At 40.0% G+C, this 23,454-nt stretch overlaps 1 protein-coding gene across 27 annotated transcripts in view; it reads right to left on the reverse strand.

Annotated features, from left to right (window-relative positions):
* NRXN1 (neurexin 1) overlaps positions 1-23,454 on the reverse strand; it is a 1,212,452-nt gene that overhangs the window by 311,066 nt on the left and 877,932 nt on the right. For all 27 annotated transcript variants that reach the window (XM_034764365.1, XM_034764364.1, XM_034764372.1 and 24 more), the window contains one exon: positions 17,839-18,020. In XM_034764365.1, the coding sequence (XP_034620256.1) occupies positions 17,839-18,020 (182 nt within the window). The remainder of the gene's footprint in view (positions 1-17,838; positions 18,021-23,454) is intronic.

The raw sequence follows: 23,454 nt of genomic DNA on the forward strand, positions 1-23,454 counted from the left end.
CAGCAGCGCTGGATTTTCCTGGACATGTTCGGCTTTTGAGGATTTCCCCCCGGACGGGGATTTGAGTCCCAAAAAGCCGGACATGTCCAGGAAAATCCGGACGTATGGTAACCCTAATACTAGGGGTTCTCAAACTGGGGGTTGTGACCCCCTCAGAGGGTCATGAGGTTATTACATGGGGGGGTTGTGAACTGTCAGCCTCCACCCCAAACACCGCTTCACCTCCAGCATTTATAAAAGTGTTAAATATTTTTAAAAGTGTTTTTAATTTATAAGGGGGGGGTCACACTCCGAGGCTTGCTGTGTGAAAGAGGTCACACGTACAAAAGTTTGAGAACCACTGTTCTATTACAATACAGACAGGCGTGGCTCCACTAATAAGGTGCCTGGACCCTGGAGAATAGGGGGTAGGTGGGAGGGGGCAGTGGGGTGAGAAGAGGGGGAGGGGGGAATTTGGGATGTGCAGGGCTGCGGTGGCCAGAGAAAGAGGCAACTTTCCGCAGCTCCAGGGCTGCAGCTGCCGGGGAGAGACGACCCTCCTTCCCAGCCTCAGCTCTGTGGCTGCTGTGGTGGGAAAGACTCCTCCTTCCTTCCCAACCCCAGTTCAGGGGCTGCTGCAATGGGGGAAAGAGGGAGAGACCCCCACTCCTTCCCCACTCCAGCTCAGGGAGGAGGAGAGAGGGCATATCCATTGCATTAGAAATTTAAGACTACTGATATTAAAATATGAGTTGTGTGCTTTTATTTGTAGAACGAAAAACCCTTAATAATAATTAATTATTATTAAGGGTTTTTTTATATAGCATTTTTATAGCTTTATAATAGCTAGCTAAAGGTACAGCATTTAGAAAGATCATGAAGTGGTCCGCCAAGACCCTCAGCAATTTTCAAGTGGTCTGCAAAAAAAAAAAAAAGTTTGAGAACCACTGCGCTAAGACATTGCCCAGTAATTTATGAATCTAGAACACCAGGGCTCCTAACAATAACCTAACCTTGACTGTATAATTGCATTAATGAAAAATGTGAGATTCAAACCCATTTTTTAAACAAATCAGCATAACTTGGGGGGGAGAGGTGGACAGGGGCCAAAAAACAAACTCCTTGAAGCTGTTAGTCTCATTCAGTTCTCATTTTTAGTTTTTTATATTTTTACATTGAGCTGCATGAAAGCAAGAGTACAAACTACATTTCTAAAGGCCCTTTATCAATTCCACATCATTCTGTGATTGTGAGAATATATTAAATGCACCACCATCTTATTTTAGCCTGTGAGTGTATATCAGGTGATTTTTTCCAGACAGAAGCAATTAGAGTTTTGGAAAATTGCACGCAGAATGCTCCTAAGAATTGATCTGTAGAGAGCGATTCTTGCAGCACCAAACAACTCCAGTGTCCCATGGCACTACTGCAGGCAAGAGTTATTGCTAATTGAACAAAGCAAGTTGCAGACATGTACAGAAAAACCTTGCAATTAAAAAACAGAGTTGCAGCATAATTGATATCTTACCAGGAACCTACCTACAATTTTCTATCAGGCTGAGCATGCAGTACATACATACATGCTAAAAATAAAACCTTTAAAATCTAAGGCTAACTGTCAATTTTATATTAAAACATTATTTTACAGTAGCTTTATCTGGAACTTGATGGTATTTGCATTGAAAAGTCTAAAAGCCTTCTCGGAAAATAAGCAACACAGAATCCTATTGCCTCTTTCTGCTTCCTGCATAACAAATCAAAACACTACAAAGCTAGGGATAATAGGAAAGGTTCTGTGGGAAGGAAATAAAATAAAACCAGCTTGTCAAATGGGACTCCCTGCTGCTGAGTACCATGTGGTGCTCTAGTGAGTTGCATCTGTTCAGCTATTAAATATGTTGGTGAATATGATATAGACAGCAGTGACATTATCAAATATGCTGAGTGGTTATTAAATATCCATAGTGTAATCTTTTCACCTTTTTATTTTAATTAGTAAAAGTTACTGACATTGTAAATTCACAGATTCTCATTCTCATTGTGTTTGTCCCTAAATGAGAAAGCATCAGTAGATAACCTATGGTTATGGAGTCTTAAACTTGCAGCTGCCGTGCAGGGAGTACCTGTACAGGAGCTCTGTGCTATTCCCTGGAATTCTCTGTGAAGAGGAAGGAATCTTCTATATGATTCTACTAGAATTTAAAAACTTAGACATCATCCATGCTTCATAGTGAATGGGATAAATTCATCCTAAACTGCCACCAGGTGCTACCACTGTAAGTGCATGTGAAGGAAGTAGAAAGTCCCCCAAGGATGGCAGATTGGAGTGAACGAAAGCAAGGAAGGAAGCATGGTCAGGGCTTCTGGGAATGCATTGCTTTAGCCCATTCCCTTCACCCCCTCGTTGCCTTGGCTGGTAGGGCTATTAAGGAGAACTGACCAAAACCTATGCTGCCTACCTTACTGGAAAACTCTGAGCGAAGTGGGAGTGGCTTTTCATAGGATCATAGAATCCAGGGGATCACTGCTGCTGCAGGATCAGATGTTTACGCTTCCCTGCACTACCTTCCCTGAATCTGGGCCCACTTTTGCTCACTAACCATCACGATATCGGAGAATCTAGGCTGGCTAATTAAAACAAGTCTTGCATTATCAACTGCAGATTTTGTACACAATAAGTGGAACCTGGGGCACCAATGCTGCCCCAGTGTGATGCAGATTTCAAGATAATATCACATGGAATTAACAAAACTGAAGGACCCATGTATTCCTTTGTTCTTTCTGTATTTATTTCTTTTTTCAATTTAATCTAAGTAATTATAAAATGCCAAGGAATATGTGAGTCAGTTCCTTGAGTTAATCCATCCTCTGGAGCTCAAGAACTCTGCAGTTTAAATGGGCTATCAGGAATAGAGAGACACTTACTAAACACTTAATAGCAAAACACATCTGTTGTTACACTGCTTGTTATATTAAGCATTAACCACCACAATGTTGACAATATTAATACATTTAAAAGCCTTGTCACATCCCATTGCTGTTGCAGAAATTCTTGGGACCAGCATGCTGTAAACAAAAAGAGAACTTAGCAGTGAGCTGACTAATATGAAGAATTATTACAGAACTCTAGTGGCTAACCCAACCATACTTATCACAAAAAAAGATGGGAGAGGGTTTTTTTTTTAAGTTACAAAGTTATACAACCTATTTATATCTGAAAAAGACAATGGAAGAACCGGTTATTATTTGAATCACACAGCCAAAATTTGTTCTCTGATAGATTTTGGTAAGTCAAAAGTGATTCTATAGATTTCAAGCAGACAGCATGTGACACTGGTGTAAGAGATCAGAATTAGACACCAGTGACACTGGTGTAAAGTGAAGATGGATGGTCCTGTGGTTAGGCAGTCAGCCTAGGTTCAACTCTCTTCTCTGCCCATCACTTCCTGTGTGACCTTGGGCAAGTCACTTAGTCTATCTGTGTCTGTTCCCCATCTTTAAAATAGGATAGTAGCACATTCCTATCTCATAGGGGTGCTGTTGAGAATATCTACATTACAGATTGTCAGGCACTCAGACACTATGTTAATGGGGGCCATATAAGTACTTTAGCTGGATAAGTGAGAAGAGAAGAGAATCAGCCCCAGTGAACTAAACTCTGCTCTCGGTTACAGTATAAATCAATGGACTTCAGTTGAGCTACTCCTAATTTATACACTGGTGTAGATGTGAGGAGAATGAGGCTCGGACTGTTTACAGGAAGGCTGATAAATTGCTGCAACTGGAAAATACGAACCAGAATTAAGCAAAAGAAGATTCCAGTTAGGGAAAAGCAGCAAAAAATCACATAGAAAAACTTGAAATAAATAAGTGAGCCAATTAATTAATTATGAGTTATAATTATGCAGGTATCTCATAAAAACAGAACAGTACTGATGCAGCTTTTCATTATTAGCCCAAAACGATTAACTGTCATAGCAATGCTTACTTAAATAAATACTTGAAGCAAGGCATTTTGTCACATTGCCACTGCAATTTTCACTTTCCAATTCAGGGCTTGTCTACACTTACAGTGCAGCTGTGGTGGTTAGTGAAGATGCTACCTATGCCAATGGGAGAGCTTCTCCCAGCACCATATGTACTCCATCTCCCCTAGAGGCGGTAGCTATGTCGACAAGAGAAGCCCTGCTGTCAAAATAGTGCTGCCTACACCGGGAGTTTGGTCATATACTGGCACATTGTACTGCAGCCCACACTATGTCCTCATATTCATTTAGAACTTACACAAACTGCCTTAAGGAGCTAAAAATGTAGCCAAGGACATGTAGAGGATGGTGACACAGTTGGCAGCTTACATTATGTTGTTAGGAGAACTCATGATCAGTCAATAGTGTCTAAAAACTGCAAAATGGCTTCCACCCTGTTGCATATATATAAAGATAGATATAGATAATATATGTAAGCATTTCACTTGTTTTAGAGCCTGAGGACAATCTAAATGGCAGATGACCGACATTACTGTAGCAGTATGTTCCTGTAAATTGGACTAGAACAGGACATGTGGGCAGTGCCAAGTTCAAAGGTATATTATCAGCAATGGCAGCCTTAAATGACTATCTTATATAAACAGGGAAGGATGATCGATCAGTTAGGTGAGTGGAGATCAGTATCATCTGCCTGGCTCATCCACAATTTGCCATTGACCACAGAGAGCTTTTTATTCTATAAAGAATCCTTTGAACATATGGGCAAATAATTTCCAGTGATTCTGTGTTTCCTCCTTCGGGTGACATCTTAGCAAATTATTTTGCTCTTACAACTAAGTGATAGTCTTTAAATCTTGGTAGCATGGTAAAATGGTCACTAGTGGTTGCATAATAGTTTTTATATGTTGTAAAATTCTGTAGGAAGTTACTGTCGACGAATTAACTTGATGAGGCAAGGTAGGAAAGGTAGTATATTTTATTGGACCAACTTCTGTGAGTGAGAGAGACAAGCTTTCTAGCTAAATGGAGCTCTTCCTCAGGATTAAAGTTTGTCTCTCTCACTAACAGAAGTTGATTCAACAAAAGATATTACCTCACCAACCTTGTCTCTCTAATATCCTGGGACTGACATGGCTACAAAAACACTGCATACGTAGATTAACTTGGTGTCTTTTATATTTTGGTATCTTTTGTATCAAAGGAAGTACCATGGTAGCCAGTGCAGGGAATTATGGGATACAAAAAAGAAAACTGATATATGGTTGAAGCTGGAAAGAGTAAAGTCCGTTTGGGGCCAAACCCTAAGGGGTGCTGACCATGTTGTAAAATTTGACCCTTTGCAAAGGAAGTGAGATAGGGAAGCAACAGAACAGAAGCCAGAAAAATATAGCAAGGATTGGCAGAGCTACTAACATGGGCAGAAGCTGAGGAAAGGAGGCTGAGTGGGAGAAGGGTTATTTATTTATGCATTAAAAGCAAGCGCCTGCATCCCTCTTTCTGAAACCAGAATGTTGGTAAATATTCCACAGATGTTCATGCATTTTCACATATAAACAACCCAGTCAAAGAACATCTTCAGGGTAAGTCTCTTAGTAGTAACCACCTGCTTGTTTAGTTCTTTACAATGAAACTGATCTAATCAATAGTCCTGCAGAGGAAGGGGCTTCCACGTGGGTACACCACACAGTGAATATGTTTATACTGAATTCTTCGTTCCTCCCGCTATGCAATATTATACAACAGGGCTCATTCTGAGGGGAAGAATCAGTATGTTGTAACTGATAGGCCCCTGGAGGCTGCCACCTGCTTTCTTTAGGATGTACTGAAGGATGTACTCTAAAATAAGTTCTTAGTATACATCAAAGAGAATACTTAAAATGACAATGAATTTGTGTTTGAGCATTCAATAAGAAAAATCCTGAGATGAAGAAAGAGAGAAATAGAGAGAAAGAAAGAATCTATCATTTAAGGTACTGGATACAGACTTTGACTCCCTTAGGGAACTGATGGGCAGGATCTCCTGGGAAGCTAATATGAGGGGGCAAGGAGTCCAGGAGAGCTGACTGTATTTTAAAGAAGCCTTATTGAGGGTGCAGGAACAAATCATCCTAAAGTGCAGAAAGAATAGCAAATATGGCAGGCGACCAACTTGGCTTAATAGTGAAATCTTCGGTGAGCTTAAACTCAAAAAGAAAGCTTACAAGAAGTGGAAATTTAGACAGATGTCTAAGGAGGAGTATAAAAATATTGCTAGAGCATGCAGAGGTGTAATCAGGAAGGCCAAGGCACAATTGGAGTTGCAGCTAGCAAAGGATGTGAAGAGTAACAAGAAGGGTTTCTACAGGTATGTTAGCAACAAGAAGAAGTTCAGGGAAAGTGTGGGACCCTTACTGAATGAGGGAGGCAACATAGCGACAGATGATGTGGAAAAAGCTGAAGTACTCAATGCTTTTTTTGTCTGGGTCTTCACAAACAAGATCAGCTCCCAGACTGCTGCACGGGGCAACACAGTATGGGGAGGAGATGAGCAGCCCTCAGTAGTGAAATAACGGTTAAGGACTATTTAGAAAAACTGGATGTGTACAAGTCCATGGGTCCAGATCTAATGCATCCAAGGGGGCTGAGGGAGTTGGCTGATGTGATTGAGGAGCCATTGGCCATCATCTTTGAAAATTCGTGGTGATTGGGGGAGGTCCCAGACGTTAGGAAAAAGGCAAATATAGTGCCCATATTTTAAAAAAGGGAAGAAAGAGAACACAGGGAACTAAGACCGGTCAGCCTCACTTCAGTCCCCAGCAAAATCATGGAGCAAGTCCTCAAGGCATCCATTTTGAAGCACTTGGAGGAGAGGAAGGTTATCAGGAACAGTGAACATGGATTCACCAAGGGCAAGTCATTCCTGACCAGTCTGATTGCCTTCTATGACAAGATAACTGGCTCTGTAGATATGGGGAAAGCGATGGATGTGAGATATCTTGACTTTAGCAAAGCTTTTGATATGGCCTCCCACAGTATTCTTGCCAGCAAATTAAAAAAGTATGGATTGGATTAATGGATTATAAGGCGAATAGAAAGCTGGTTAGATTGTCGCGCTCAACAATTAGTGATCAACGGCTCAATGTCTAGTTGGCAGCCAGTATCAAGTGGAGTGCCCCAGGGGTTGGTCCTGGGGCCGGTTTTGTTCAACATCTTTACTAATGATCTGGATGATGGGATGAACTGCACCCTCAGCAAGTTCGCAGATGACACTAAACTGGAGGGAGAGGTAGATAAACTGAAGGGTAGGGATAGGGTCCAGAGTGACCTAGATAAATTGGAGGATCGGGCCAAAAGAAATCTGATGAGGTTCAACAAGGACAAGTGCAGAGTCCTTCACTTAGGAAGAAAGAATCCCATGCACTGCACAGGCTGGGAACCGACTGGCTAAGCAGCAGTTCTGCAGAAAAGGACCTGGAGATTACAGTAGACGAGAAGCTGGATATGAGTCAGCAATGTGCCCTTGTTGCCAACAAGGCCAACGGCATAGTGGGTGGTATTAGTAGGAGCACTGGTAGCAGATCAAGGGAAGTGATTATTCCCCTCTATTCGACACTGATGAGGCCACACCTGGATTATTGTGCCCAATTTTGGTCCCCCCACTACAGAAGGGATGTGGACACATTGGCGAGAGTCCAGCGGAGGGCAATGAAAATGATTAGGGGGCTGGGGCACATGACTTACGAGGAGAGGCCGAGGGAACTGGGGTTATTTAGTCTGAAAAAAAGAAGAGTGAGGGGGGATTTGATAGTAGTCTTCAACTACCTGAAGGGGGGCTCCAAAGAGGATGGAGCTAGACTGTTCTCAGTGGTGGCAGATGACAGTACAAGAAGCAATGGTCTTAAGTTGCAGTGCGGGAGGTCTAGGTTGGATATTAGGAAACACTATTTCAGTAGGAGGGTGGTGATGCACTGGAATGGGTTACCTAGGGAGGTGGTGGAATCTCCATCCTTAGAGGTTTTTAAGGCCTGGCTTGACAAAGCCTTGGCTGGGATGATTTAGTTGGTGTTGGTCCTGCTTTGAGCAGGGGATTGGACTAGATGACCTCCTGAGGTCTTGTCCAACCCTAATATTCTATGATTCTATATAAATCCATATAATAAATCAGAATTTTATAGTGATAATGTTAAGATTAAGAGACACTTTAGGAAGAGGCCATCAGCCTTAAAGTGAAACCCTGTCTATATTTAAATGTGCATTCCTACTCTTCCACTTGCCACCCCACTCTGATCCCCTGCTGCTATAGAAACAAATGAAGGTTCTGTTTTCTCAAATTTATGGTATATTCTGTATTTCTTCTGCCTTCCCCAGTAACTTATTACATTTTTATTATTATTTATCTGAAATGGACTCCCCTCTCTACTCCTAAACTTCTTAACTGACATTTAGGGCCTCAAGTTTCAGAGTCACTTACCAGTGTTAACAGTTTGGAAGTAAGAAGTTCCATGCTTTCTGTGGCGGGTTCCCCCCAGGGTGCCACCTGGAACTCGGGTATCACTGAGCCAGTCCTGACCCACCAGCCTCAGCTCTCTCTTACACTGTACTGCTGTGACAAGTTGCCAAGCACTCCAGGCTTCAGCCTGCACTTTCATCAGCATACATACAGGTAGGGATACATCCCACTGCAGTTACATGCAGGCAGGCTCTTTGACCAGCCCTTGCATGGGAAGGCATCAGGTAGGGCACCTCCCAGCTCCTCAGGCACACACCCCCTCTGGAATATAAACCCAGAATTATACCTTCTTGCACTGCAGAGGGAACTGTATATAATTAAGCTCAAAAATTCACTCCTCCCTCAATATAGAGAGGAATATGCAACAGCTTTCTGCCCCTGAATTATGATTTCCATGCACTGGTTTAGATAAAGCAAATATATATATTAACTACAAAAGATAGATTTTATGTGACTATAAGGGATAGAAAGCAGATTACCTAGCAAATAAACAAAAAATGCAAACTGAGCTTAATATACTAAATAGATTGGATATGAATAGCAGATTCTCACCCTAAGTGATGATACAAGCAGGCTGCAGATTCTTTAGGGGCAATCTGTACTTGCTTACAGCTTGGAATCCCCAGGTGTTCCATTCACAGGCTAAAAATCCCTTTAGCCTGGGTCCAGCACTTCCTCCGGTTCAGTCTTTGTTCCTCAGCTGTTTCCAGGAGTCTTCTTGGGTGGGGAGTCAGTGAGGAACCTAGATGAGGAGCATTGGCCTGCTAAACCCGGGGTTGTGAGTTCAATCCTTGAGGGGGCCACTTAGGGATCTGGGGCAAAATCAGTACTTGGTCCTGCTAGTGAAGGCAGGGGGCTGGACTCAATGACCTTTCAAGGTCCCTTCCAGTTCTAGGAGATGGGATATCTCCATTATGTAATGATGTCACTCGCCTGCCTTACATAAATTTTGCATATGTCGGGAACCCTATGTTTCAAAGCTTGGTTCCCACGCCAGTCTGTGGAAAAATACTGGCATCCCAAGATGGAGACAAGACCTGGTCACTTGTCTCTGTAGAGTCAACAGCAGTCATCCCCCACAGGCTGTTCGGAGTGTTTACAGGAAGGCTCACCAGGTGGGAGCTAAGCTTCTCCTAAGGCCTATTGTTTCTTCCTAATGGTTCATTAAGCTGAATGGGCCCTTCCCAGCCACCCATCTAGACTGAGAGCATTTTGCTTAGTGGGTGTTGCCCAGGAATAGCTATATTTGAAATAGACACATAGTCAATATTCATAACTTCGGATACAAAAATGATACATGCATACACATAGGATAATCATATTCAGCAAATCAGAATATGGGGTGCAGTGTCACACTTACAGCTGGAGCAGAAGGCCACGGCATGTGGACTTTGCACCACTGAAGTCAATGGAAGCTTTGCCATCATATTCAAAGGGAAAGGATCAGGCCCTTAGCACTGCAGCTGATGGAAGGGGTGGCTCACAGCATCTACAGTCTCTCTGCTACACTGGGGCTGGGACCAGGATGTTGTGGTGCTGAGGCATGAGGCACACTGGCTATTTATTCAGTTCATGCTTTGGGTACAGTCTTTTTCTTTCATCACAAGGCAGTGGGTGGGAGTCTCCTAAAAAAAATACACATTTTCTTTTCTCCTCAACTCCATGGCAAGAAACTGAAGGGAAAGTGAGATCTTCCCTCCAAGACAGGAAAGAGGAGTAGGAAGATGAGGGGAGTTACTTCCTCCTGCACATTCCCCTGGCTGGAGAAAAAAGTAGGGGAAGGAATGGCCATGCAGGGTGAAGTGGGGAATCACATCGGGGAGAGTACTGGTGCAGTATTGTAATAACAGGGATTCATGGTAGCACCAGGGAGTGCTCTTTGAACTGCTCCATGATTAGAATCACAGCAAACTATTTATCTTTATCAGCTTCCTTAACCCTATCCATAATGTTGACTGGTCACTTACATGTCTACTCTGTTCCACTGAGAATAAGACTATCTCCATGAACCTCTCTCAGCAATTTGGTCTAGCACTAACTTTGTTGCTCAAGGCTGTTCAAGGAAATATAAACCTTATTTGAACAAGATCTTCTGGGGAATGGACTGCACATGGGATTCAAGATGAGGGACTCACAAGGATCTTATATAGGATTTTTTTTTTAAATCTATCTCTCTACTAATACAAACTAGTACGTTATCTAACTATTTTAAAGCATAACTGTTTCAGTGATTTTTCTACAATGCCAGATTTTTACCCTGATCAGTGATTGTTCTATTTAGGACATATTCCCTAGATTAATTCATTGCTCCCATACTAATTAACTTACATTTGTGTACAGTGAATCACATCTCTTACCTGCCAGTCCAATGATATAAATAATCTTTTGTGATTGCATTGCTTGTCATTGTTTACTCTCCCTCAAGTTGTAGAACCATATGCAAATCTGGAAATCTCTCTTTCACAATATTCTTGTCCAACTCATTTCTATACTAACGAACAGACTGGGTATTGTTAAAAAATTGAGCATTCACTGCCCACAATCATTAAACATCCTGTGGTGTTTCCCATATAGTGAAACCCTCTCATACAGTGAGTATAGTGAAAACCACAAATACCACAAACACTAAATACTGAGCTGAGACAATGTGCATTTTTTCAAGACAATGCAGCAATATGTGCCTGTGCACATACCCTCCCATGTTTCCATATTACATGTACACAACATGGATACACACTATGTACACCTCTACCCCGATATAATGCTGTCCTCAGGAGCCAAAAAATCTTACCACATTATAGGTGAAACCACGTTATATCCAACTTGCTTTGATCCGCCGGAGTGCGTAGCCCTGCCCCTCCGGAGCACTGCTTTACCGCGTTATATTCGAATTCGTGTTACATCGGGGTGCATTATATCAGGGTAGAGGAGTATTAGTATAGCCTTGCAAGGGACCTCTCACAATGTCCTAAAACAGTTTTCTTGTGCATAAGGATGGCAAGTTTTAAAAGTTATCTGGCCTTTCCAGAGGCTAGGAGTGAATGCTGGGCCCATTAGGAAGTTGGGAATCAGTCCTTTCCAATGGTATAGGGCCTGTTTTCTGAGGGCTCAGCAATGCTAAAGTATCAGGCCTGTAAAATATCAGGCTCCCTTCTCCTATTTTTGGCCTTGTAGGACTGTAAGTTTTTGAATTTTTAAGTCATGACATTTTTATGCATACACCAGCTATTGCTAACCCAAGACTGAATCCTAGCCATTCTGGACTTTGAGCAGGAGTAATTTTGGGAGGGGGAATTCCATATTTGGAAGAGATGGAGGAAACATTTCTGTAGCAGTTTCTTCATCTGCCCCACCCCCAAAAAAAGATGGGCATTTGAAGCTGCTCTGAGTTTTGGGGTGTTAAATATTCATGGAGAGATGAGTTAGACCCTGATTCTGCCCCTTTAAATCCAGGGAGAGTTTTGCCACTGACTTCAATGAGTGTAGGATCAAGCCCTTAGGATCTAATCCAAACATACATTAGTCAATGGGAATCTTTCCACTGATGTCAGTGGGCTTTGAATCAGGCCCTTCATGAGTAGTGAACCAGTAAGGTGGTCAAATGAGCATAATAAATTCATTTATCATGGGACCCTGAAATTTGTCATGGATATCTTCTTCATGTACATGGTATGGCGTGTGTGTGTATGGGGTGTATATACACAGACACATATAGGCCTGAGTCACATCTCACCCCAGTTTTACTCTGGTATATCTCCATTCACCTGAATGAAGTTCATCTTACTTTACACCAGTGTAACTTAGAATAGAATCAAGTGCATCTATATTTTATATACACCCCAACTCTTACACACATTAATTTATCTATAGAAACACCGTTTGGATCAGAGTGTTCACATACATTAGAGAGAAAAACCTACCACTTTATTCATGCTCAAAAAACTGCTTTCTAGTGGACATACTATTTTTCTCCTTATTTGACTGTTTACCTCAGTCATTAGTCTCTGATGTGAACCTTGTCAAAAATCTAAATATTATATTGAGTTTCCCTTATCTATCATGCTAGCAATTCTGCATCTTTAGAGGCTTTCCGGTTAATTAAACATGACCTCCCTCATTTATATCCATACTGGCTGACTTTAATCATACCATACTTTCCTGGATGATATGCCATCACATCCTTTAAAATAGCTTCCAAGACTTCCCCACTGTGCAGTGTTAATCCTATTGGTCTATAGTTTCTGAGTGGTCATTCTCTAGATCATTTATAAAATCACAGAATAAAAAATTTTATTATTCAGTCCCTAGCAATGTCCCTTTAGTCTACTGAATTTTTGAAAATATTGCTGTAGTAGCTTAGGATGTGATTCTCAGAAGTGTTCAGTGCCGGCCTAACTGCTCCCACTGAAGTCAGAGTGAGTTTTGTCTTGGCAGCAGAGTCAGACCAATGACAAGTGCTGTAGATATTTGTTATCAGGACATGGTGCTTTACCTACTTATAGTGTATCTACAACATTCATAACCAGCTTTTCTTACTTATGGATCACCTCACTCAGTATTCCTGTAAAACTGACCAGAATGGTTAAAACTCTGTCTTCTTCTGCCGTAAAGGCAAAGACATAGTACCTAAAATTATATAGTCTCTTTAACTCTCAGTATAAGCTCCCCATGCTCATTTTTGAATTAGAAGCACAGTATCTGCTTGTTTATCTCTCAGTCTATTCAGACTATTATACAAAAGGCATGAATAACGAAGTGGGATATAAAAACGTCTAACTCTGCCCTTCTTGGAATTCATCTTGCAAAGAAAGAGTTCGATTTTAGTATACAACTTAACAGCCTTTACCTCCTTGAGAAAAAAGGTCAAAAGGTCACATAAGTTATATTTGGATCAAAAGGAAAACAAAGCCTGTTATTGGAAATCTAAGCCCTTTTTCTTCACTGCTCCGGACAATAAAAGTCTCTTTGAAGAATGGCATATTTCTATGTCACAATCATAGTCATAAAGACCCTTATCTCAGGATGTACTGGCCCTTTAAGGCAACCTTGTGGTCTAGCTCCTGATTTCAGCCTGCTCAGAATTGTAGTCCAGGGGACAATTGAAGGCTGCAATGCCAAGGGATGCTGGAAAAAGGAGGGTATATAAACAGCTCCCTTCCCTCTTAACAGTGTGTGTGTGAGAGAGAGAGAGAGAGTGACCAAGGGCTTTTCTACATTTTGGGTGCTACAGTTGCACAGGTATGGGGCTCTGTAACTATGCTGAGGTACAGAGATAGAAGGGATTTTTCCGTCGCTGTAAGTAATCCAACTCCCTCAATGGCAGGCATTAGCTAGAAGATCAATGGAAACATTCTTCCATTGATCAAACCACATCTACATGAGGGTTAGGTCAAGAGAACTAGTGCACTCTGGCGAGTGAATTTTTTAAGTTAGACAAGCCTCTATCTGGGAAAGACCAGGAAGTGTTGGTCTCTCCGGGGAGAGCCTCTGGGGAGAAACAGGAGCTGCTAGTAGTGTCCTCATCAAAGGCCTTGGAAGGGAGCTGGATGACTATGTAGAAGCCACCCCAGGGAGATTGGGGGGACATTTGATTATTTGAACATCTATGTTTATTTGGATGGAGAGTCAGACATGAGAGTCAGACATGCACAATCCCAAGAGGGGAAAAAAATCAATGAACTATACTAGAACTATCTGCTCTTTATCCTGGGAACAGGTGGAAGAAGTGGCACTGGTGAAATGAATGTAGACTGAGGCTTGGATGTGACATATGCTTCCTTTTGTAGGGCCCAAAACCAGAGCTATAGGGCAGGAACTCCTCTTCACCTTCACAGTACCAGTCAAATGAGAAGCTGTCACAACCATAAAAAGCAATTACTTTATTTTTAGGATATTTATGTCATGCTAATATACCTTTATTTAAAACATAAGGTGCAAAAATTCCCACCCCTGTATAAAGTTCGTGCTGCAGTGGGGGTGGAATTTTATTATAATTCACCTTGGAATTTAAAATACTGGCATTGGGACTGCTAAACATCTGGTGGAGATAGAGATTACATATTATTTGAAATGTCTCCTGTATTAACAATGGTTATTTGGGAGATACAATGATTACTTAAAATAAATTGTTTCTAGTCTAATGCCAAGGCTGTGATTCAGATGATCAAGTAGCAATTTTCTAAATCAGAATTGGTTATGAGTTTGGTTTCATTATTAGGTTTATTTCTTCATAAGGTAAACAGAATAATATGTAGGGAAAACACATATTAAGTTTCCCTAATCAGACTTGTGGTGTTCTCTCCTGCTTCCAGAATGAAAGACTTTAAAAGAAAGTTGCACTTATATTCCTATTCTGAAATGTCATATGTCAAGTACCATTCCCCAGCATACTTGTATAACCTATTTCACATATTTGATATTAAGGTTTTTGACTAAAAGCAGCAGTTCTGAATTTCCTTGACCACTATCATGTTGAAAATTGCCCTCCTAAGCCATCCTACAAATGTGTGCAATGCTAAGCCATTCAAGAGGTTTCAGGTATGCTTTGTAATACTGGAGCTCAATATCAGACACAAGAACCAGCTTCCAATGCATTTTAATACTGAGGCATAAATCATAAGAAGAGCACTTTTGTTAAAAAAATATGCCTGATTTTAAAAAGGAGGCTATGCATACATGTGCATTTATTTTTGCACAGGCATTTATTGCAAATGCCAATGTAAATCCATTACACATATGTTCAATAGATTTTAGATCCACTTCTGAACATACTAGATTTGCACACATACTTGCAAAAATGTATCAGCTGGTGCATGACCAAGATCATGTGAAACTCTTTCCTTCCCCGCCACTCAGTCACGCCCAATATATTTTATTTTAACAGTAAAACAGTAAAATTATTCTTCTTCATACAACATCAGTGAGAGATGGAATTTTTGGATGACATAAAGCCCTAATGCTACCATTGTTACAGGTGGTTTAATCTTTCAGAAAGATTGCAGCTGCCAGCAGGCTGAAAAAAGAAACTTTACTCCAAAGTATTATTTTACAAATGCAGTTTATATGCAGAACTCAGTTTATACACACCACTTCATGAAGATTTACTAATATCTTACTGAGCAAAAACAAAGTTTAGCTACAATTTTCAAAACTGCTTAAGTGACATAGGCACCTAAATCTTGTTGACTTTCAATTTGATATAGGCTTCTAAGTTTCTTAGGTGCTTCTGAAAATGTTACCCTCCAACTTTCTTTTAAATACTATTCTGATTCCTAATGGGTTCTGGGAAAATACATTCTAGTAGCATTCTAAGATTCCTCTAATAGAATTAAATTACAGTGATGGCCCTTAAAAAATGCTGATTGTCTTAGGTAATTTCCATGAGCATGTATGTCCCTGCTAGAGAATAAATTCTCAGCAAGAGTTTTTCCCCCATAGAAAACTCTCCTCATTTGTTTCAAGTTTTGCTCTATTGCTATCAGGGACTATGGACCTTGAACACAAGCCCCCAGGGCACCCAAGCACTAGCAAGTGCCAATCTGCTACCCAATGCTTTGCTAAAAGCTGCTAGAAATAGAAATAGAATCCTGACAGAGGATTCCAGTCCTAGATTCTGATTGGCAAAATGCTGGGGATCCTGCTTGGTTCACAACTTCTATATAACCCAACACAAGAACCAGAAGTTGTTCATGCAACTGGGTTCTTCCTGTTAGGGCTGCTTCCCCTGTAATACCTGCTCCTACAGATTTCCTGGTAACCTGACCCTGTCTTCCTCGAGACATCTGACTCCTGGTTTGTCCTCTGGCCTGTCTTGGACTCTGACCTTCTGGTATCTGATCTAGACTGACTGCCGATTCCTGCTCTAACCACTAGGTAAGACCATCCATATCCTGGTTGTGATACCTGCAAAAGAGACTGTGTCGAGACTTCTAAACATCACTGATGCCACGAGATCAGCAGGAGGCCCGTGCCATTTAATGGAGCTGAATTGACTAGAACTTCTAAAGTTGGTAGCATCTCCCATGAGACTCTTTGAAATAAGATTCTTCAACATAGAGGAGAGGATGCTAGCTGTATTATATTTCTGCCCTACGTTTGACCAGGCTAATAAGGGACAATTTATTTTTCCCATACCAAACCCATCCTAGCCTGTCCATTCTTCCAACCCAGATCTCCACACCTTAGGAACACTTTTTAGTTACATCTACACTACAAGCTAGGAGTGCAAGCTACTTGTGTAACAATGTTAGTCCTGGGAATGGAAGACATACTTTTCATCAAGGAAGACTTGATCTCTCCAGCCTGAGAGATACTTGCCTTGAAAAAATTGAAGTCTTGGATCTTTTGGCATCAGAGAGAAGCTGCCTTTTGAAACTAAGATTGCACTATACAGTCAAATAATTGGATAAAATGGCTGGCCATTAAGGAAAGGCATGGAAAAGCTTTTAATTCATTTAAGGGTTTCATTCTTTCATTATTTGATCAAAGCAGTAAGTGAAGGAAAACTCATTCTAGAATGCAAAAGCACCTTTACCAAAACAAGAGGGCAAGGTATGTATGTAGCAGGTAATTGAACACTGTAGTCCCTGTAATTCAGCAGTATACTCTTGTATGATTTGGGAAGGATCATTGCAGAAAGTTTTCTGAGGGTAAAAGTGTAATTGGTTATAGATCAATAAGTAATTTCTTTCAAGAAAAAAACTACTCTTGTTCCTGAAAGTATCAAGGTTCTTAAATAAAAATCAAGCTAATATATTAACAAAGTTGAGATTAATCTGAGCAACAAGATTTTATATTGCCCTAGTTAAGTTTATTTCAACTGATCATTTATTTATGTTGCCATAAAAATCCAGATGCTTTCAATTTTGATTGCTAGCTATTTCCTTTAAGGCAACTGAAATTACTTTTCTAGACTTCCCAGCGTGACAACTGTGTTTTCTATTGAAAATTTATCTCTGCACAGTAATGGTAGTGGACTCCTTTTAGTATTAACAATGAGTATGCTCAGTTGTGATCATTGTAATTCCCCCAACAGATTTCACCTGAAATCCTCCTAGACTAAGGCACCTTCCTCTGACATTGCTAAGTCCTGTTTCATGTAATTAGACTGAAGCAAATAGCTATATTTGTTTGGGTATTACAGTGCAATTTTTAATTGAAAAAGCCATATAAAGGAGTGCTATATAAAGGCATTTTGAGTATGTCTGAAGTCCTGAACAGAACTGTATATTATAAGCCATAATCATTTAATTCATTATTGATCTTATAATTATACAACAATTTTAGATAAAGAATAGTTAATAAACTGCAATACTTAGACTATAAAAAGGTATGATCATTCAAGACATATATAGAAATAAGTTTCAATTTGTTGGTAATACTTACAATATGCAGCTCTAAATAATCTCCGAGCCCAGTAGAACTGTCTACTCGTACCAAAACTGCTTCTTTTTGAACAGTGCTAAACCCTATTGCCAGTCTGTCAGCACGAGTGCTTGGCCGATCATTAGGAGGCCACGTGTATGTGATTTGTCCACCACCTTTGCTAAAGATATATGTTGTTCCCGCTGTAAAACAAAAATAAAACCATTTAGTTCATTTGCACCAGTGTCAAACTGCATGGCAAAAAATGTGCTCTACAACAATCAAAATGCTCTCTATAGACAACTGAACTGCAAAAGTGAAACAAAGCTATATCACAGTTTGGAGGAATCTTAAAATCTGCCAGCAAAATTTTTTACAGCAAACTAAATATTATTGCTTTTTTATACAATACAGTCCATGCAGAATACAGTATAATTGCATAGTATAATTCTAAGGACCATGGACCTGATTCAGGAAGGCATCCCTATTCAAGAAAGCATTTAAGCATGTGCTTAAAGTTAAGCTCATGCTTACCCGATTTCCTGATTCTTCCTAAATCAGGACCCAGGTGGAGAAGAAATCATGTACGCCAGTTATTTCATGATTGACTAAAGATACAACACCATATATCCATCTATGCAATGAAAATGGCATGCAAGATATGATGTGTCATCCTGCACAATGAAGCAAAATGTAACAAATATATTCAGATACAACTTTTATGAGTATAAGTTTTATCGGCTTGTGACAGATGAGATAACTAATGGAAGGGCAACGGCATGCCTCTAATGGATAAACAATCTATTCAGCATTGTCAATCATTATGTGCAGTAATCGGCAATATATAAAGTTCTAGTAGAGAGCTTCCAATGGCAGAAAGATTTCCATGTTGTTCACAGTACCAAATATGCACTTATAAAAGCTAGGTTCTGTATGAAACAAATCTTAGGATTCTATGATCAGATAATATGTTTAAAGGGCACACATTTAACTTCACCATCACTTGCACATTTTCTATGAACTAACATAGCTATTTACCCAAGAGTTTTCAATATACAAAAGTGTATCCTTAAAACAGCGTCCAATGTACATTTGATCTCTGATTTACATTGCAGTCAGAAGTAGTCCTCTTTTTTTGAATACGGAACAGGAATTTCATAAGTCTTATATAAACTGAACACTTTCCTATAGAGCGGTGTGACAAGACGCAATTTTTCACATTTTATTGTTCAGAATTTTATTGTAATTTTGTTTTTTCCGTTCATATTGTACAGCTAGGCAAATACTACAGAAAAAGTTCTCTGAACATTCACTGGAATTTAAATTGAGGACATAGTATGGAGATGTAAATAAGAAGTATTGTATAGCTAGACCTCTATTCCATCTTCAAAGAACCATGACCTCTCCATATAGACAGCTTTGCCTGAGATCTCAAAGAAACTGAGTTACATTTTCCTTTTAAAGAATATTTCAGGTTCACTTCTGACACAACTTTTCTGCTAGTATTACCAATCTACTAATTAGCTTTGCAATTATGTGGTTCCTGTTATAATCCATTTTATAATATTATTTCCTGTTTTGTGCCATGGCCTTGAAAAAGGTGTAAAATACACTTTAACTCAACAATCCTGTCTGAGAGCTCTGAGAGTCAACACATTCTCTTGGCCTCTCTCTTGATGGCAAGTTGCCAACTGGCATCTGTTGCAAGGAAACCTGTCAGCCCTCTTTAGCAGGGACAAACAGGAGTGCGTGTGAATCATAGCCCTAGCACCTAAGGTGCTGTTTAAACTTCAAGTCAAGTCAGAATTCTGCATTATTCTTGTGCAATGTAGGCAGCATACTGAAGGTTTAGGCAGTCATAAAGGTGGTTGCTGATAGCCATGGGTATAGGGTGTGTGGGAGAGAAGTCTGTCAAACAGCAAGAAGTCAGCTTCCATTAACTGAAGTGCTCAGTAACTGCTGTAAAGCATTTCATAATAGTAGTACAACTCGCTGCATCTCTGAAGACTGATTATATGGGTACTGCCACTTCTGGTGGTCCAAAAGCATCTGTCTATGGCACTAGTGTTAACACCTTGAGCAATGTAGTGAGTGATACAGTTCAGATTGTCATATAGTGTATGCCACATTAATTCCCCAAAGGATGGGATTTACCCTCAGTACTGTAGTATTGGGGGCTGGATCCAAAGCTCTTTGAAGTCAACAGGAGTCTTTCCACTGACTTCACAGGCCTTTGGATCAGGCCTTGAATGAGGTTCCTATAAAAAACAGCATAAATAAGGAATACAATTCTATACACTTCAGTGCTAGAGGATACTATTAGAACAGTACAAAAGATATAAATGAGAGGGAGGGGGTAATTTTCCTTTCCTTGGTGGTAACAGATGTGCTACTTGAAGATTTTTTTAAAATGAGGAAAAAGAAGATTCACCTGTTAAATGACAGTGGAGTCATATTTGTACATAATGCACACAATGGTCCCTAACCAAGTCCCCAAACCTGAATATCTCCAGACACTGACATTCTTATCTAGACTGGATCTGTGTAGTACAGCCCCTCCCCTAAATACTGTCCACCCAATAAACTGGTGAGCAATTCATCCCACACTACCTTTGCAATGATGTCAAGGTCAATGCTAGAAGAACCGCATAAATCAAGGCATACATTTTAAATTACTCAAAGGCTACTTTAAATTTACAAATTTGTCTTTCTGTAATTATTCATGAAGTAAGTACATTATTTTCCATCAGATCCTCCCTTTTGTCTCATTGCCCATCACTTTCATAGCCATGCATACTAACTGAACGTCTGATAACAGGCTAATTAATCCATGTTAACAAATACAGATCCGCCTTTGTATAAGCTACACAAGAAGTCACGTTCCTTGAGTTTCCTAAGTTAATTATGCAAAAATAGCCCTTAAGCTGAGAATAGGCCATTTAGTGTTTATATTTCAAAAAAGGCAAATATAATAATGTAAAATTCATTACTCGGGGATTGATCTTAGCTTATTGTCCAATCTTTGCCATAAACTATTAAAGCATACAAAATATCTAAACAATTGTTCCAAACCAGCTTGCTTGCTATCAGATATAGGCTTGGTCTACACTACCAACTTATGTTGGTATAACTACCACATCCCTGAGCAACTTAGGGCTTGTCTACATTACTCGCAGGATCGACAGGCAGTAATCGTTCCAGCAGGGGGTCGATTTATCACGTCTAGTCTAGATGCGATAAATCGACTGCCGAGCACTCTCCCGTTGACTCCAGTACTCCACCGGAGCGAGAGGCACAGGTGGAGTCGATGAGGGAGCATCAGCTGTCAACTCACCGCAGTGAGTAGATCTAAGTACATCGACTTCAGCTACATTATTCACATAGCTGAAGTTGTGTAACTTAGATCAATCCCCCCCCCCCTTAGTGTAGATCAGACCTTAGTTATCCAACCTAACTCCCGGTATAGACAGCACTATGTCAATTGGAGGGCTTCTCTCATCAACACAGCATCCACCTCTTGGGGAGGTGGAATACCTACGCTGACAGAAGGAGCTCTCCCATCAGCATACGTAGTGGCTTCACTAAATGCTACAGCAGCACTATAAGTATAAATGTAACCTATGCCTGCTTGGTGTGGTTCTCTGTCCCCTCTAGTGGCACCTAGCTTAGCCAGAAATTGATGAGTTTGCTACAGCCTTAACTAAGAGCTGTGTGGCTTTTTGCTTATGCAGTAGAGGCTCATGCATTTAGCTCCAGAGGTCCCAGGTTTCATCCCACCTGCCAATCATCGGGGTCTGTTGGCATTAGATAGACAAGCTCTCCAATCCATTCAAAAACAACAGAAAAAAGCTAGTTCACTTTCCCCACAAAGACTTTTATGCTGTCTGACAAACCTTACCATTTCTTTGCTATTCTTTCAACACCGTGCCACTGAAAAATAATTAAGTTCCTTGTTCTTTTTCAGTTTATGGCATTGTTTTGTTTGGGACTCATCAGCTCAACTGCACTCAAAGCAGTGGAATTAGATTGTCAAGAGCATTGATACTCTTACCATGGTACTCAGAGCTACATGCAAGTCTGTAACAAGCAGTTTGCAGCATTTAGCTGCACAATATACTATACCATTCTTTATGGTCTTGTGAATCAGGAAAGAGAGTTTAGAAAACATGTCCATAGAGCTCTTTGAGATTTTTAACCTTAAAGTGTGGCTCCGATGGTAATAAACCACCAGTGGTCAGAAACAGTAATGGTTTTTCATGGCTTGGGTCTCTCAAGTCCTACTTGTTTGCAAAATTCATCTTTCTGAAAAACTGTGTTCATTTCTGTATAGCCTGGCAGCAACTCAAGGCTATCTGCTTACTCATATAGTATTAAACAGATACATATTTTGTTTAGTATCCATTTACTGTGTCTGTTATTGTATATAACTGCAAAGCTTTTCAATAGTATGACTCTAACATTGAATATGATATATTTGAATGTTTCACTCAAATCAAACAACATACCTGCATGCTTTTTACTTTCCTCATGTTCATCTCAATTTTGTGTTAAGATTTTAGGTATATTATCTTTCTGTATAATACTGTTTTTCCCATGTAATGTTGGTATTTTAATGTTTACTTTCTCCACTAAAATGGCAATGTGTGGCATATTAAATTAGGCCGAGTGGTAGTTTTATTGAGTTATGGAATTCTAGTGTATCATAAAAGGTCTAAAAATTGAAACACATAAAACTCAATAAAAAACCCTGCATTTTGTTACTTTAATAAAAAAGTAAAGTGCTTTTTAACTATTATAAAAAATCAGGTGTTAACTATACTGGTTTCAACAAAACCAAAGGGTTACCTGTCTTATACAATAAAGCAGTTTCCTTCAGTACTACACCTTAACAGCACATTTTGATCATTGCGAACTCTTACTCCCATTCGTGAGCAATTACTTGCATGAGTAATCCCGTTGAATTCAATGTGACTATTTGCTCAAGTTATAAATTCATCAATGAGAGTAAATGTTCAGTATAAATGCCCACATACACATCTACACAAGCATTATAGCAGGCACTAGTCATGTCAGCTATGGCAGAAGCTGCACAGGAGTCTTCATTTTAACCCTGTCTTGTCACATGCTCATAATCTTGGGGCAGACATTTTCATATTTGGTCTCCAACCAAAGTTGAAGTGTGGGGAAAGTTTGAGCAAAATTTCCAAAATATCTTTTTCCATTGTTTAAAAAATTATACCCATCTATTTTCAAACATAGCTATAAGCAAAGCATGACTGAAGTCAGAAACTTAAACATGGCATGATAAAGCCCTAATTGATGATGACAGCCTTTGTTTGTTTAGAGAGATGAATTTAAAAATAAACTGTTAAAAGTGATTGAAAAATCTCTTCTGAGAATGTTTAGTGGGTATCTGTGAAGACTGTAACAGAGCTAAATAATTAATCATTGATACAGGAAAGCAAATTTGCAGTGTGCTTTATAAATTGCTCCTTCTTCCCATCAATAATCCTAGTGACCATTCCCTCCCCTTCTCCTCCCCATCCCCACCACACCCCACCCCATACTTTTACCTGTCTTGTCTTGAATTTACTTATTTTGTCTCTCTTAGGACCTAACCTGTAAAGTGCTGATCAC

The sequence above is a fragment of the Trachemys scripta genome, chromosome 3 (assembly GCF_013100865.1).
Source record: "Trachemys scripta elegans isolate TJP31775 chromosome 3, CAS_Tse_1.0, whole genome shotgun sequence".
In the NCBI taxonomy this organism is placed as follows: Eukaryota; Metazoa; Chordata; order Testudines; family Emydidae; genus Trachemys; species Trachemys scripta.